The 17,567-nt window shown below is 35.9% G+C and overlaps 1 protein-coding gene across 1 annotated transcript in view; it reads left to right on the plus strand.

Moving 5' to 3' along the window:
• Positions 1-490: 490 nt before the first annotated feature.
• The window catches only part of MRVI1 (murine retrovirus integration site 1 homolog), a 44,971-nt gene continuing 27,894 nt past the window's right edge, over positions 491-17,567 (plus strand). Inside the window, exons 1-7 of the mRNA XM_029285096.1 lie at positions 491-617; positions 4,675-4,784; positions 9,750-9,820; positions 10,474-10,647; positions 11,588-11,665; positions 12,616-12,662; positions 14,925-15,521. Coding sequence (XP_029140929.1) covers positions 546-617; positions 4,675-4,784; positions 9,750-9,820; positions 10,474-10,647; positions 11,588-11,665; positions 12,616-12,662; positions 14,925-15,521 — 1,149 coding nt within the window. The 5' untranslated portion in view covers positions 491-545. The remainder of the gene's footprint in view (positions 618-4,674; positions 4,785-9,749; positions 9,821-10,473; positions 10,648-11,587; positions 11,666-12,615; positions 12,663-14,924; positions 15,522-17,567) is intronic.

The raw sequence follows: 17,567 nt of genomic DNA on the forward strand, positions 1-17,567 counted from the left end.
TATATTTCACTGCTGAAATATATTTATATGACGTTTTTTGTGTACAAGAGGTGATACCAACACTGAGTTTATATCATTTATGAAGTTATGCCATTGATATGATTGCAATACAATAGCCAAAATTCTTCCTAAGGTTTTATGAACAACGAAGGGATCTGTCTAGTTTACTGTAGTTGGAAAAGAGAGTGCATTCTCGAACTCGCCAGTAAACCCTTTCGTGCAATTATTCATGGAATGTTGAGCAAATTTCTCTTAATGATGCTATTATGTTACATTAGATCTTGAAAGCCATACTTAATAAAACTCGGGGAGAAGCATAAGTTGTTACATTAAACCTTATTGCTGCTTGTTATTATAAACTGATCCCAGTGTTAACAGTCTGGACTTTAAATGGATTTTATTTTATTTTTGGCACTTACTCTAGCCCTGGGATCATAAATACCCACAGTACATATCTTCAGAGGTTAACTTGAAACAGACTTTCCCATCAGTTCTTGGTCTCTTTAATCTGCATTGCATTTCAACGTGTCCTCCACCTCCCCATCATGCCAACCCTACCTGAAGATGTCATACAGCCAACTGAGAAACAGCATTCAGATTTGCCCTCTCTGGTCAAAGTAAGTTATCTTTATTCATGAATCTTTTACAAGAGGTAGTAATTCTTTTACAAGAGTATTAATTCTTTTACAAGAGGTATTAATCCTTTTACAGGGGGGTATGAATATATATGCGGATGTCATATACCTGAACCATGCTAAGATGTTTACGGCTGCTGTTTTTCTAATTCAGGTCTTTATGATATTATTCTTTATGTCCACAGCATGATTTTGCTGGGCGGGTAGATAAAATATTGGCGTAAACTTCAAATTAACATAACGTAAACTTAATAAAAGAATAATCAATTAACATAAGCTTGATGATAGGGAAAGAAGAGGCATAGAAACACCTATGCTTCACCACAATTTGTTTTGATAACTTCTTTTAATATTTGCTTCTAGTTTGTCTCTAGTTGAAGCATTTCTCACTACAGCCTGAAGTATTATTGAATGTATAACTGCATTGTTGAATGTAGTTATACTCAAATTTCATGACAGTGCACTTTATGCTAATACCATATTGTATCAAATTTTTTTGGAAAAAAATAGAACTGTAATTGATCTGGACTAAGTCCCATTATCTTTAATATGCTTAAATATTGCTAGGCATGGGGCTTAGCAATGATGTTTTCCACTGTTTACATTATATTTGAAGCTTCTGTCATTTTTCTAGCAGAACTGAATAGAATTGGAATATTTTGCAATAATTATACTTGGGGATTGGGAAACACCTACATTGAGAAATTTCTGTTGTACAGATGGATTACAAGTAGTTTTCGACTTATGACTACAGTTGTGCCTAAAATGTACATTGCTAAGCAAAATAATTGTTAAGTGTGTTTTCACAGCAGTTAAGTTAGTAATACATGTGAATTTGGCTTCTCCATTGCCTTTGCTTGTCAAAAGTTTGCAAAAGGTGATCACATAACCCTGGGACACTGCAACAGTCACAAATACATGCCAGTTGCCAAGTGTTTGAATTTTGATCACGTGATCATGGGGATACTGCAATGGTTGTAAATGTGAAAGACAGTTTTAAGTCACTTTTTCCAGTGCTGTTGTAATTTTGAATGGTCACTAAATGAATGGTTGAGGACTACCTGTAGTTTGTACTATAATTTTTCACCCTCACATTTACCTAAACTGACAGCCTGCAGGTTCAATGCATGAAAAGAATTCTCACATTCAAATACTATATAAAACTTCCTATTGCTAAGAGCAGTTTCATAGTGGAATCAGTTATCCAGAGAAATAATAGGCTCCTCTTCACTAGATGTATTAAAGGAGAAACTGGACAACCAGAAGTAATTACCTCCAAAACTGAAATACACCATACAGATTTCCTTTTTAACTATCACTGTTCCTTTCTTCCTACGAGTCTGTGATTTTTTAAAATATTAACAATATAGTACGCTGCATTGTCCTGTCAAAATCATTTGTGTGTGTGTGTGTGTGTGTGTGTGTGTGTGTGTGTTTGATAGTGTATTGATGTACATCATTGCCTTCTAATTTCCTCTGAAAAATATTTTTGGGAATATAAAGTACACAAACTAAGTGATGTATATGGAATGTTTAAAACAAAAAACTTTCATTAGCGTACAATGATGAATTCAATGACTTACAAGACTAAATATCTGTGATGTCAGGATTTACTTAGTTAACTGACCTTTTAAAAATTATTATTATGTTCTCTGAGATGTGTTGAAAACTTTTAAGACCAATGCATATCTGGCACATTCAGTTTTGCTTTTATCATTGTCTTCCAAACCTAGGACATGGTATTCTACATCTGGATGAAAACATCCGCTACTTTTCCTTTAGTTTCATAGGAAAAAGTTGAACCCTTAAGTGATTTGTCATGCTTTCTGACACAATTACACCTTTGTGCTAACAGCTAGTTTCCTGGTTGAAGATAAACAAGTCAGTTATATGGGAATTTAGTAAGCAGTCAGATGGAAAGAATACAGCATACGTCAAAAAGATATTTTCATGCCTTTTCTTCCATGTGGTTATATGCCGAAAACAATTGTGAAAAATTGTCCAACTTCTAGTCTCTAACTACTTCTGAATTGCATTTATTCTATTACAGCTAGGACTCTTCTGTTTCTCATAATGTTAGGTATATTTAAAGCGCAATAAAAAAAAACTCCAGCATGATTGCCTGGTGGTGTTATAAGTGGAAGCTCGGCTTGTCAGTCTTCTAAATTTTGGGAAGAAACCATCTCTTGAGTTCCATTAATCCCAGATAAATTGTTAAATGATATTTTGGCTACTTTGGACCCTGTAACACTAAAGTACACGTGGTGAAATTGTTGCACATACTTTGAAAATGAGAAAGATCTCTAGTAACCCTTACATTAAAAACTACTGGAAAATTCTCCCATGATGTATTCATTCTGAGTACCATGTCTCTTCCGATATACAAATATGTACAGTAACCCCACCTTGTGGGGAAGGGTTCACAGTCAAGGTATCCTTTCAACCCGTAACTTATACAGTTTAGAAGAAAAGAATAGCACAAAATAATAAGTTAAGTCATAATTACATAAATGTAGTCTTCTATTTTGAGATATTACATTCAAAGGAAGACACATGACACATGACAGATACATGAAATGGAGCAACTTTGAGAAACGTAGAAGTATAGTCATTTCTACATTCTAAGCTTTTAAATAAAGTGCATCGTCTATCAAAATATCACCCACTATTTTCTCTTAACTTCTAGATAGGTAAGGTAAGGCAAGGTAAGGTAAGGTAAGATAAGATAAGATAATCTTTATTGTCATTTTTTACTGTGGGCACAATGACATACATCAAAAATGAAATTTAGTTGCCCGCTCTCAAAGTGAACACATATATGAGCCACACACCTAAACATACTATATACAACATATACATACTATATACAACATATGTATAGACCTACACCCCTACATATACATAACATATGAATATTAAACACTGTCCATCTTGAATATACTGTATAACGGAAGGAGGAAGCTTGAGAGTTCACAAGATTTATACTGTATGGAACGAAACTGTGGCTGAATCTAGATGTTCTGCTTCGGATATGTGATTAATACACCTACAGAATAAGTTGTCTTACAAATCTAATGAGGTAGACTCTGGCCTACAAAATAATACTTTACAATAAGTGTATAAATGTATTTCTAGGTATCATAAAATCTGTCTTCTGTTTGCTCAGTAAACATCCGTCAGGGAGAATGTTTTAAAAATAGGTTGCTTTTCCAAGGCTGTATAAATATTTAGAATTTATTTATAACTAACATGTTTCAGTAAAGACAGTAATCGTGATCAAGTTCTTGTTCCCCGAAGGTTTTTGTTAATAAAAGTAATCACATAAAAATTCAGAGAGGATAGTCGGCATTCTCCTTAAAATATACAATTGACAAGCCTAAGACAGAGCAAAAACAAATATGCAAGTTTATTTACGTATGTACAATTTTTTACTGTCCTGTATTTACATATGCCCATCACATCTTATTCTATTCTGTTTTTACTGTTATACAGGCTAAGTGCTTGATATACTAACACTGAACATAACATTTCTTTGTTCAAGCCCTTACCATTAGGATGGTAATTGTAGGCTGAAATTTGAAGATTCCACCAATTTTTTTTTATTTGGTCTTGTTACAGCTTTAATTTGCCTTGTTATTAATGGAAGTAATTGTATGATTCATCTTACTTGTCCAATGTGTCAACAAGTCTTCAGTTAGTTTCAGAACAGGGTTGAAAGAACTTGTAAAACTGTACACACTTACAAATCAAGAATTAGATAATTCCCCTGTGATATGTAGTGCTTTACAAATGTTAATGAAAGGGAAAGCATTTTTTCCTCAAAAAATGTAATTTTAAGGTAGAAGAGTCATTTCATATTTTTGCTGGAATATGCTAATGAAGGCAGATGAATTTTACCTCATCTTTTCTTTTGGAGGGAATTATCTTAGCTTCAGGGCAATTTACCTGTTGCTAAATAGAGTACTTGTGCAGAACTTGAGGGAAGTTTTCATGTAAGAATAATGGGATATTTTATTCTGTTTGAATGAGATATACTTCTCTTGTTCAGGAGTTCTCTGCTGAAACAGCTACATGCAACATACCTTCAATAATTCTTCCAGAGTATGCCGTTAGCCCTATTACAGAAAGAGACACAAATGTAGCTCTCAGGTAATTAATGCATGCATGCCCATTTTATTTCCATGATGATTAATTGTCACTTTTGGTGATATTGGCAGGTATATAAATCTGAATAAATAAATGTACATAAAAAAGACAGTTTTGTTTGACAAAAATGTTTTAATCTATACTTATGTGGAAAGAAAAAAAATGGGTAGCTAAGTAGTCCTTAGTTAATGATGGTAATTGGGACCAGGAACTCTGTTGCTAAGCTATACAGGTGTAAAGCACAAAATCACATGATCACACACCAATTTATAATGACAGTTGCAGCAGTCTGAGCTGTAGTTGTTACACAAATCCCACACAGGTGTTAGGCATAACATTATGTGATCATCATTTGCCACCTCCTGCCAGCTTTCCCATTGACTTTGCTTGCAGAAAGCCAGCAAGGAAGGACACAAATGGCAATCATGACTGAAGGATGTATAATTGCGAGTTGATTGCCAAGCATCCACACTACAATCACATGACTGCGGGAATGCTGCAATGGCTGCAATTAATGAGGTAGACTCCATATTTTGCAGTAAATTCTTAAATGTATTTCAAGGGGTCGCTTCTGTTTGCTTAGAAGACTACAAGTCTCGTTCAGCACCATCATAACTTTGAATGGTCACTGAATGAATGGTCATTAATTAAGGGCTACTTGTATTCCAAAAGCTTGGAAGTTAATTGTTAAAAGGGAGTGCTAGTTCTTGACTATCTCTGGAGAGATAGCTTCCGTGGTCAAGGGACTTGTGCTGGGGGACCAAGAGTATTCTTAAAAGATGATAAAGTTTAAGAGAGCCATAATTTAATCAATTAGCTGTTTTCATATCTATGGAGACATCCATATTTTTCTGACCAGGAGGACACCTATACTTACATTGCCCACTTGTTTTCTTGCCTGTGAAGGCTGTGGAGTAAATTTAAGTATTCCCACAAATACACATAAACGCATCCCTATTACATTTAAGCTTTCCATTTAAGAAAATTAAAGGTGAGATGGGTTCACCTATCCTCTGTAATGTCTAATTGGAACCAAAAGATAGCTTGATTGATTGATTTAATTCAGTTTTCAGGCTGTCTGAGTTCTTAATGACTCTGGGTGGCTTACAATTAAAAAAGTAAAACTCCATTTAGAATAAAATCACAATTGACAAAAGACCAATAAAACCCAATTGCCATGGGATTTTGCAACCACCCTATCTCAAGTCCTGGAAGAACAATTTGGTTTTGAATGATTTTCTGAATGCCATTAAGGTGGGAGCTATACAAATCTATGGGATGTTATCATTCCAAAAGGCGGGCACTACAACAGAGAAGGCATGTTTTCTGGGTCCTACAAAGTTACACTTTTATTTGACAGCACCGGCCCCTCACTGTATAGTCCCTCAGAGGTCCCTCAGCTACAAAATTACAAAGTTGGAGGAATGAATGTCATTGCTGGCGGCATATAAGTAGTCCTTATTTCCTGAGTGAATTGGGACTAGTAACTCTACCACTAAGCAGTACAGACATTAAATGAAACATGATTTCATTGACTTATGACATCAGTTCTGGTTGTGGTCATTAAGTAAATCACCTATAGTCATTAAGCATGACATCACGTGATCGCGACTTGCAACTTTCTGCTGACTTCACCTTTCACTTTGCTTCTTGGAAGCTTTATGTAAAGGTTGCAAAAGGCAAATTGTGACTGTGGGGATGCTGAAAGGGCCCCAATTTCAAGGACCCTTCATAAATTTTATTTTAAAGCACTGTTGTAACTTTGAATAATTGCTGAATGAGCAATTAGTTGGTAATAAGAACTAACTGTATTGAGATTTTAATACTACATAGTTTGTTTTCATTTATTGTACGATGCTTTATGTTTTAAAGACACTGGATGAAAATTTGTGTGTCTGATGTCATCTCTTACATTTTACAGTAGTTTGAAAACACACACACACACAAACATATAGATGTAGAGAGAGACTAACTTCTATACCATTTTCTAAGTTCCTTAATTCTAGAAAATGTTTATTTTATTTATTTATTAAAGTTTTATGTCACCCATCTCCCCTATAAGGTGACTATGTTATTGCATTTTATTTTTTTCAAGAATAACATAATTTCAGAACTCATCGATTTAAACTGAGGATAAATGGATTCTCTCCAAAAGTCGGTTAAATTCTTTAATGTTTGTTCAAAGGAAGTACAGCCTCATCTTTTGAATAAACATCAGCACCTTTGGAGAATTGTACTTTCCGCAGTGGAACAGTTATCTTCCTTCTCTTCTAATCTGCTCATTATCGGGTTCCTTGCCCATCATCCCATCCCCTATCTTCCTCTCTACTTCTTCCCCTTCCCTACTGCTTTTCCATGTTCCATTTTTTTTCATCTTTTTACTGCTTGCTTTATCTATTTTTGCCTCCATGGGTAGAGGAAACAGAAAATAGGACTGTCAGCCGGTTTTCAAACTAATAGTAGCTGATACCCAATATGCTACAATTTTCAATTTTTGTTCCACTTATTGTTCACTTTGTTGTTGTTGTTTTTAAAAAGTACATTATTAATCTTACTTTTAATGGAAACAGGACATTTTAATTGAATCACTTATTTTTCTAGACTCCTCTGTTATAACCCCAAACCTTTTCCTACATACACTGAACATGGAACATATTCCTTATTATTGTTTGGATCATTTCAGTTTGCTTCCCTAAGAACCATTATGATATTTTGTAATAATTCAGAATCCTGTTGAATTCAGATAGGTTTAACAACTTGAAAATATACTTCAAAAACCATTTTCCTGGGTTGCACATGTGGCAAAGTTCAACTCAAAGTTCAATAGGAAGAGGAAGGAGTATTATGTATATTCACTGTCTTAAGTTACTTATGAAAGTAATAAAAGCGGGATTTAAAAATGTGATATGTGATTGGTCTCATTCGAGACAATGACGAATCCGCATACAGATGGGAAGTTGAACAACTAGCCTTGTGGTGCAGCCGGAACAATCTTGAACTGAACACACTCAAAACTGCAGAAATGATAGTAGATTTTAGGAGAAGCCTTCCTATTCTACCACCTCTTACAATACTAGACAACATAGTATCAACAGTAGACAACATAGTATCAACAGTAGAGACCTTCAAGTTTCTAGGTTCAGTAATATCTCAAGACTTAAAATGGATATCTAACATCCAAAATGTCATCAGCAAAGCACAACAAAGAATGTTCTTCCTGCACGAACTCAAAAAATTCAGACTGTCCAAAGAAGTGCCAAAACAGTTCTACAAAAGAATTATTGAGTCTGTCATTTGCACTTCTATAACTGTCTGGTTTGGTACTGCAACCAAACAAGACAGACACAGACTTCAATGGATAATTAGAACTGCAAAAAAAAAAAAAAATGCTACCAGCCTGCCTTCTGCTGAGGGCCTGTATACTGCACGAGCCAGAAAGAGGGCTGCAATGCCTCACATCCTGGACACAAACTTTTTCAACTTCTTTCTTCAAGATGATACTATAGAGCAGGGGTAGTCAACCTTGGCTATTTTATGACTCGTGGACTTCAACTCCCAGAATTCCTGAGCCAGAATTGAAGTCCACAAGTCATAAAAGAGCCAAGGTTGACTACCCCTGCTATAGAGCATTGCATGCCAAAACAACTAGACACAAGGGCAGGCTTTTCCCCCATGCCATCACTATGCTAAACAACTAATTCCCACAACACTGTCAAACTACCTAGTAGGGCTGTATTACTATTATCCTTCTCATCTTTTCCATTACCTATTTTCTTATCTTAATAATAATAATAATAATAAAGTTGGAAGGGACCTTGGAAGTCATCTAGTCCAACCCCCTGCTCAGGCAGGAAACCCTATACCATTTCAGACAAATGGCTGTCCAGTCTCTTCTTTAAAGCCTGCAGTGTTGGAGCGTTCAACACTTTAAAGCCTGCAGCATTTAATAATAATAATAATGATAAAGTTGGAAGGGACCTCGGAGGTCATCTAGTCCAACCCCCTGCTCAGGCAGGAAACCCTATACCATTTCAGACAAATGGCTGTCCAGTCTCTTCTTTAAAGCCTGCAGTGTTGGAGCGTTCAACACTTTAAAGCCTGCAGCATTTAATAATAATAATAATGATAAAGTTGGAAGGGACCTCGGAGGTCATCTAGTCCAACCTCCTGCTCAGGCAGGAAACCCTATACCATTTCGGACAAATGGCTGTCCAGTTTCTTCTTTAAAACTTCCAGTGTTGGAGCGTTCATCGCTTCTGGAGACAGGTTGTTCCACTGGTTAATTGTTCTAACTGTCAGGAAGTTTCTCCTTAGTTCTAGGTTGCTTCTCTCCTTGATTAGTTTCCATCCGTTGCTTCTTGTCCTGCCTTCAGGCGCCTTGGAAAATAGCTTCACTCCCTCTTCTTATGACTGTAACTTTGCTGCTTGTATCTTACAATTTATATTGTTTTACTTAATATCCTAGTATGATTTATGTTGATTGCTTATTTAGTATCCTATGACTATCACTGAGCATTGTATCTTAGGGTTTATGATGAATGTATTTTATGATTATGAATATGATTTATAATTTGTTACTTGTATGTACACTTATGCACTGGACACAAATTCTTTGCATATCCAATCACACTTGGCCAATAAATATTCTATTCTATTCTATTCTATTCTATTCTATTCTAGATATAAAGGCCTAGTTCCCAGTAGCTCAGTGATATAAAGGAATGAGTGAATTCATAGCAGCAGCATTTGAGTGGCATCTCAATTTTAGCCTGCATTTATACATCACAATTTACTAATTTAACTATAAATACAGAAAAAAATCAGTATTTTTTTCACAGTACAAAATAAAGATGAATAGATTCATAGAAACATTCTCATGCCCATAGATGCTTATACACATAGATGTACATACCTGCACACACATATTAATTTTAACAGTTTTCAATATTGCTCGGTCTTTTCCCCTAGGCCTGTTAGCCCTCATCTGCGACATTCTAACAGAAATGCTAGAAAATCAGCAAACTCTTTGACGTCTGTAGGTAAGAATCATATACTGTTACCTTATTTTTTCTTTCAAATTACTTATACACACAAATTGGCAGAATTCCAAGTACTGGTATTAGTTCATTTGCTTCTATAAGATTGAATCTGTTGTAAAAAATATTTTATGGCTCCTTATATTGTATGCAGTATAAAAGATTTTTTTATCTTATTTTGTATATGGTATAGTCAGAGACAGTAGAGAAAATAGAAGGAAATATATCAGGGCTTCATAAGACATCCTTACAAACACAGAATGCATTGATGTAATCCTGAATGTTGTCTATAAGAGAAGATTCAAGGCCTATAAATATCAAAGAACAAAGAAATATATCACTGCCTAACATTGTAGATGCCAAACACTACCTTAACTTCTGATAGTTTTATGTGCTATTATAACCAATGTTGCCTCACACAAAACCAATTCTAATATGAGGATATCTACAGACTCAATTATAATAGATATATTTACAGATAGTAAAAATATCTTACAGAATAGAGAGCAAATTGCCCTCATTTAGCTGGTCAGTTGTAGTAGACATTTACCAATATTTTGTGTATAATACACTCATTACAGCAGTCAAGAAGAAACACTTCAAATGTGCAGTTGTGTTATGCATGCATTAAGTTAATTCAGTATTTTCCTACTTAGACAATGAAGGTCATGTAATTGATCTCCTTCATGACCAACTGCCAGATATACAAATATCTGATGAAGATAAAAAGAAGAACTTTGAACTATTAGAAGAAGCAAAGAAGGTGAGTGAGAGGTTCCTCACACGTAGAGGAAGAAAATCAAGAAGCAGCCTTTCAGAATCACCCACAGGTATGTATTCCAAAATACCATCTTTGAGACTCTGTGCAAATGGAACTCATGGTTAGCTGACATACAACAACTATGATCTTTTATTCCAAGAATCGCGTGTAGAGGAGTCCATTAAACTGAGAATGTGTTTTACTTCAACACTGATACAAATGCTCTGCATTCCAGCAGTTTATTTATTTACTTGAATTGTCCAGCTTCCCCAATTCCAGGTAGTTTACCATAGAGGTTCTACCCAATCATCCCAGACTGGCCACAGTTTGACAGAAATAAAACTTAAAACTGTTTTGTTCTGGGATTGCTGTGTTCAGATCTACTACACAACCCTATTGTGAGGTAGATTGAGCTAGGATATAGTAATTAGGTCAAAATCACTCAATGACTTCCCATAGCTGGAGATAGATTAGAACCTGGATCTCCCTATATTCTAAACTCTATATCATAATGGCTCTGAGAAAAGTTCACTGATTTTATAAAATGCCATTTTGGGGTGATCCTTACTGACTGTTCTGTCCCATACAGAAGGATGTTTAGGAAGTACAGTGGTACCTTGGTACTCAACTGCTTTGAAACTCATCAAATTTGATACTCAACACATTTTGACACAAAAGGTTGTCCTAGTACTCATTGTTTGCTTAGTACTCAACACACAAGCTAGAACTTGTCAGTGTCAGCTGCCTTGTGACTCAGTACATTATACCGTATGGGAAAAATTTGTTTGGTACTCATCATTTTTGGTACTCATCGCACGTCCCAGAACCAATTAATGATGAGTACCGAGGTACCACTGTACTATGTTGAACTAAGCTCTTTTACCCCTTCTCTGTTTTGTTGTCTATAACACTGATATTATAGTATTATTTTAATACATGCTTTGAGTTTAACTTTACCTTTATAGAAAATTTACCAAATGCCTCACAAGTGACATCTTTATTTAATGCAGCTTTATCCCCATCACTAAGCCCAAGTGTTTCACCTGCTTCATCTCGGAGCAACTCGTTGACACTTCCAGATCCAACAGGTAAAATCAGTGGTGCAACACTCTAATATAGAATAATGCTTTTATGTTAGTTAGTCTTGTGTTCTAGAAAGTTGACTGTTAAGAGATGTTGTAAATATATTTACTGTACATAGAGGTCTCCCTCAGAAATTTAATAGGAACTATTTTGCAACAGTGGGTTAAAATAAGAATCATTCTGTTTCCCATCATGGCCAATCAGATCACCAACTGAAGAAGCACAACTGAATAGATGGCTTAATGCTATTCTCGTCAAGCTAGTACTTACTGGCATGTTGGTTTTGATCCTGAAGGTTCAATTGGATCTATCATCTGTTCATAATTAGGTGATATATACAAATTTGTCTATTTTAATCACTTTTAAAACTCTTTTTTTTTTTTTACCAAACTGGTGCCTTCCAGATGTCAAATGTTCTTAGAACCGCCAACTATCCTGGCACTAGATTGGGGAAGGCATGTGATACCAAGTTAATGTCAGTAGTTGTTTCGGTCTGGTGGTAGTGAATCCATTCTTGCGGTAGTGAAAGTGATGATTCTTTCAAAATATTTTATAATTAGCTGTTCTTAGCATGTACTGAATATATTTGCAATTTTATAATAAAATAAGCATCCATCCTCTCAACAAACAAAATAACAAGTAATGCAGGCACGTCTGAAACAAGTCATATAGCAGCTGATTTTAATTTTCAGAGACAATATGAATTAGGTAAAAATAACAGGGAAATTAATAACTCTCCTTTGGGAGGATAGTTTATGACTTCAGAGAAAGGCTTCTTATACAACGAGATCCAGAGTAGCACATTCTCAGCAGGTTATATGTGCTGAAATGGATTGGCTCATAACAGAAGTCCTAAGGTATGCAGTGATTTTCTTCAAATTGCCATGCCTCTCTTTGATGTATGATATGTTGGAAACAAACTGAATAATTTTATTGCATATTTTTCATATTGTAGATTCTGATATATGCACATCAGTTGTTGAGTCAGTATCTCCATTGCAGGTAAATATGCTTTAATAGTCATTATTCATTTAACATAATCAGTCAAGATAAACTAAATGTTATTTTGAGAAATGGAAATTATATGGGCAAGTAACTAGCTTAGCTATGCTGCACTGAGAGATTGCTTCACCAAATCTGGGCATGTTGTCAGAGTCCAATGTGAGAGAACAGAGTCAAAAACACTATGAAAGGTCACTTGGAAAGGAACCCTTGGTGGATGAGTGAAAAGTTAAACTTTTTTTTCTATTGAAAGGAGCTGGTGTTTTTAACTGTCTCTTTATCCAGTTTGTATTGTTAATACAAGTGAAATGTCTGGTTTGCAGTATGTAAATTTATCCTCCTGGAGCAGGGGGGGGGCTGACAATGGTAATTGATGCTTCAGTCAGTAACCCAGCCATTACTTGAAGTTGCATATGAGCAACTTAGTTCATATTGCAGCAGCCCACAAATTGGTGAAGGAAGGCCCTATCTTACAAAATGAAATCCCATGATGAGAAAAGTAAGCTTCTACCCTTAGGCAAGAAAAATCAAATGCACAGGTATAGAATAAGTAGTACCTGGCTCAATAGTAGTAACTGCGAGAGGAATCTTGGAGTCCTAGTGGACAATTACTTAAATATGAGTCAGCAGGGTGCAGCAGCTGTCAAAAAAGTCAATGCAGTCCTAGGCTGCGTTAATAGAGGGATAGACTCAAGAACAGGTGAAATGTTAATATCACTTTATGATGCCTTGGCAAATCCACACTTGGAATATTGCATCCAGTTTTGGTCGCCATGATATAAAAAATATGTTGAGACTCTAGAAAGAGTGCAGAGAAGAGCAACAAAAATGATTAGGCAACTGGAGGCTAAAACATATGAAGAATAGTTGCAGAAATTGGGTATGTCTAGTTTAATGTAAAGAAGGACTAAGAGTGACATGATAGCAGTGTTCCAATATTTGAGGTCAATTTATTCTCCAAAGCATCTGGAAGGCAGGACAAGAAGCAATGGATGGAAACTTAATCAAGGACAGAACCAGCCTAGAACTAAGGAGAATTTTCCTGATAGAGCAATTAATCAGTGGAACTGCTTGATTCCAGAAGTTGTGGATGCTCCAACACTGAGGAGGTTTAAAAAGAGATTGGGCAACCATTTGTCTGAAATGGTATTGGGATTCCTGCATGAGCAGGGGTTGGACTAGAAGATCTTCAAGGTTCCTTCCAACTCTATTATTCTATTAAGATCTCTAATCGTAGAACATTTAAATTGAAGGTACTGTACTGTACTGGTTGCCCGGGTGTTTCTGGATGCAATTCAAAGTGGTAGTTTCAACCTATAAAGCCTTACATGGGGTGGATCAAGGTTCTCTGCGTAGAAACAGTCCATTCATATTTATTTATTTATGAAATTTTGTATTTCAAAAATAATCATAGTAAGTCGTTTTTCCCTCCTGCAATTTGTAACATTTTCTTAAATTATAAAATAAAATACAAAAATACAAAAGTAAATAGTAAGACACAGTAGGGAGGGAAAAGGAGAAGATAAGTGAGGGGGAGAAGGGGAAAAAAAAGAAAAGCCATTGACTTCCAACTTCCTCTGTTGCAATAGAATAAAGCATTAACATTGAACCTCGACTTTTTACTTTTCCATAATGGTGTAAATTAGCCATTTCTATAACAACAAATCAATCTAATCAGTAACATTCCAAATCAAAGCTTCAAGGACCAAATCCAAGTAGAAACAAAAGTACTTATATTATTTTCTTTAATCAAAACGGTCAGTTTAGCCCTCTCTGCCAACTCCATCATCTTCTGTAGCCATTCATCCATCATCTTCTGTAGCCATAATCAAAACGGTCAGTTTAGCCCTCTCTGCCAACTCCATTCATCTTCTGTAGCCATTCATCCATAGTGGGAATCGAAATGTCCTTCCATTTTTGGGCCTACAATAGTCTTGCTGTCGTCAACATACATATAAGATCAAAAAATCTTGGTAAATCTCTATGGAGATTCAGTATAGTGCCTGTATACCATATCTAGAAAGAAACTGGATAGATAGCAGTGCTGTGTTCTGGTTCAATATAAATGCTTCTTGAGGGAAACATTTGTTTTCTAGATTTCTGATATCAAAAACAATAGTTTTTTTCTGAAGTAAAAAATATAGCAGAGATTGCTTCTACCACTGAAATATTGTCGGTGCCTTCAAAAAAAAGCAAGAGTTTACAAAATAAGACTTCTAAATTGATTATTGAATGATTTTAAGTGTGCTTGTTTAATTTCAGAATCCCACAAAAAGAGTACCTAATCCAGAGGAGGATGATCAGAGAAAATCTTCTCAGGGAAGATTGGTTCCTCACGCAACTGGTTTGGAAAGTCCAAAGGAGGTGTCTGAACAAAAGGAGAACTTTGATCCATATAAACCTGTGGATAATCTGCCTCAATTCTGCACTTCAGATTCCAACACTGGCAAAAGATCTCTAAGTAGCAGCAAGAACTTCTGTGAAACTGAATTAGGGAAAGAATTCCCTAAAAAAATGAAAGGAAATGACTTTCCTTTGAAAGGTCATTTACCTGGACCAGGAATGATTGCGCTGGGCACGAAGTTAAAGGGCTCAGCGCCACTACTGAAGGATTCCAAAGTTTCTAGTAAAACTGAATTTAATGCATCTAGTAATCGCTCTCCTTTACTACGAGCTATGTCATGGGATCAGCCTGAACCATGTAATGTAGAAAAAGTACCTTTCAGACCATCTGAAGATATTAATAACTGCGCTGGTAATATAGCAGCTGATAATATAGCAACTAAGGTTCCACCATTCAAAGACCTTCAGATACAAGTTCAGCCAATTCGAATGCAGAAACTGACGAAGCTCAGAGAAGTGAGTTTTGATAAGTTGATAGGAGGAAGTTCTGTGTAAACTATTCAGTATTTGTTTCAGTCTTATGTAATAGAATGGGATCATAATGTAGTAAATTATATTTTAAACCTGGAAAAATATATTTTTCTTCCATAGTTTATTATACCAGAAATGTACAGTTTATTATTTGAAATGTACAGCGGAAGGTGGATAAAATTAGTTGTCTGTAGGGAGGGGACAAACAAACCCAGCCAGACCTCTGGGAATTCATTCAAATGAGTTGCACAAAATAAACGCCTCTACCTTGATGTAATAGACACCCCTTCTACCTATTATGTTTAGTTATAACATAGAATGTAATCAATGCCTGCTGGATCACACCCTTGAATCATATGATCCAGCAATCTGTTCTCACAGTTGTCAGCTAACTGCACATATTTTCCCCACATATTACTTTCATAGGTAGCCATACTGCCATCACCTCTAATAGCCATTTATCCCTATGACTTCCATGAATTGATCCAGCGTTTTTTGAAGCCAGCCATGCTGGTAGCCAGAATGACATCCCTTGATTTCATTTGTGTAGGGCTTAGACTCTGGAGATTGTGGCTATAAGTCCACATCATTTTTGTAGCCTCTCCCAAAGTCTGTTCAATGGTATTTGTGCAATTTTGGATTGTGATTACCACCTTGTCCTTTCATGCAGTTACTTTTTTACTTTTCAAAAAATGATTTTAATATTTGCGTTCCCAAAATTATAGCAAACTGTCAACTGAAATGAAATATCTTAAGACGTTATGTTTCCTGTGGGAGCAGCTTATTTTCCTGTGTGCCTTAACAGCTGTTAATCACAATGGTTAAATTTATTACCTCCAGTATCACTGGCAGTATGACTCTTATTTCTGGGGAACCTAAGTGGAAGGATGCTCCAAGCCTTATCCTGACGGTGGCTTCCTGCAGGCTTTTTGATTGGTTGCTGCAAGAACAGAAAGCTGGACTAGATAAGGATTTGGTCTGATCTGGGAGGCTGTTTTTATAGTCTTAATATCTGCAACATGTTTAGACGTTCATAATTATTCTGTTTCTCAGAAATAAAGATGGGCTAGAAGCAGTATAGCAGATGTTAACGCTTTCTTTAGTGCAGATAAAGACAGGAAGCAATTTCTGTTTGCTATTTTCTGCCTGAGCAAAAGGCAGGGTCTTTTCCTTCATATTAGCTTGCTCCTTGGTGAAGGCTGGCAGCAGTCATTTCCTTTTTACTTCTGCCTGGAAGAAGGGGCTGTCTTCCTTCCTCACAAAAACACTGGGATCAAGGAAGGATAGTTGGAGGTGGCTAGAGAACAGGGGCCAACCTTCTAACTTCGGGCTCATAAGGTGGAGACTCAGTTTCATTTCTCATATGAAGAATCAATTCCTTTTAAAAAATTATTATTAAATTCAGAAAACGTCCCTAGCTTCCATTAGGAAAATGAACATAAATGATGGTAAAGCATTTTAGCTTTGGACATAGTTATGCAAGACATGGACGGTAGGCAGGAAGAAGCTGACAAACTGTCCTGTCATTTTAGAAAGTAATATTTGTGCACGAAATAAACCATTTTATTTCTTCACAGCCAAAAAAAGAACACCCCCACCTCCCTTTCCTTCTGCATACAAATCTGCAATGTTCCTTGAAGAGTTTCTGCTATAAATGTGCTTCCTTTGCTTTTGTATCTTGTTTTTCACTAAACTGATTTCAAGAGAACCACTTTTGTACAGCAGAAAAAGCCTGTCTAAAATGGAGCAACAAACAGGCAAAATCAACAACCCTGCACTAGGGTGACAGTGCAAAAATTGATAGCTCAAAACCAGTACAATTTGAGTAGATCAGAGACAAACTCTAAATACAGCCATTTAGAAATTGTGTAGAGCAATTTATTAATTTTATTTAAGGAAGTCAATGGTATCCCTTCTTATGTCAGTAAATATACCGTATATACTCGAGTATAAGCCGAGTTTTTCAGCCCATTTTTGGGGCTGAAAAATGCCCCCCTCGGCTTATACTCGAGTCAGCGGCGGCGGTGGCGG

The sequence above is a fragment of the Protobothrops mucrosquamatus genome, unplaced genomic scaffold (assembly GCF_001527695.2).
Source record: "Protobothrops mucrosquamatus isolate PMUCROS unplaced genomic scaffold, P.Mucros_1.0 scaffold1271, whole genome shotgun sequence".
In the NCBI taxonomy this organism is placed as follows: domain Eukaryota; kingdom Metazoa; phylum Chordata; class Lepidosauria; order Squamata; family Viperidae; genus Protobothrops; species Protobothrops mucrosquamatus.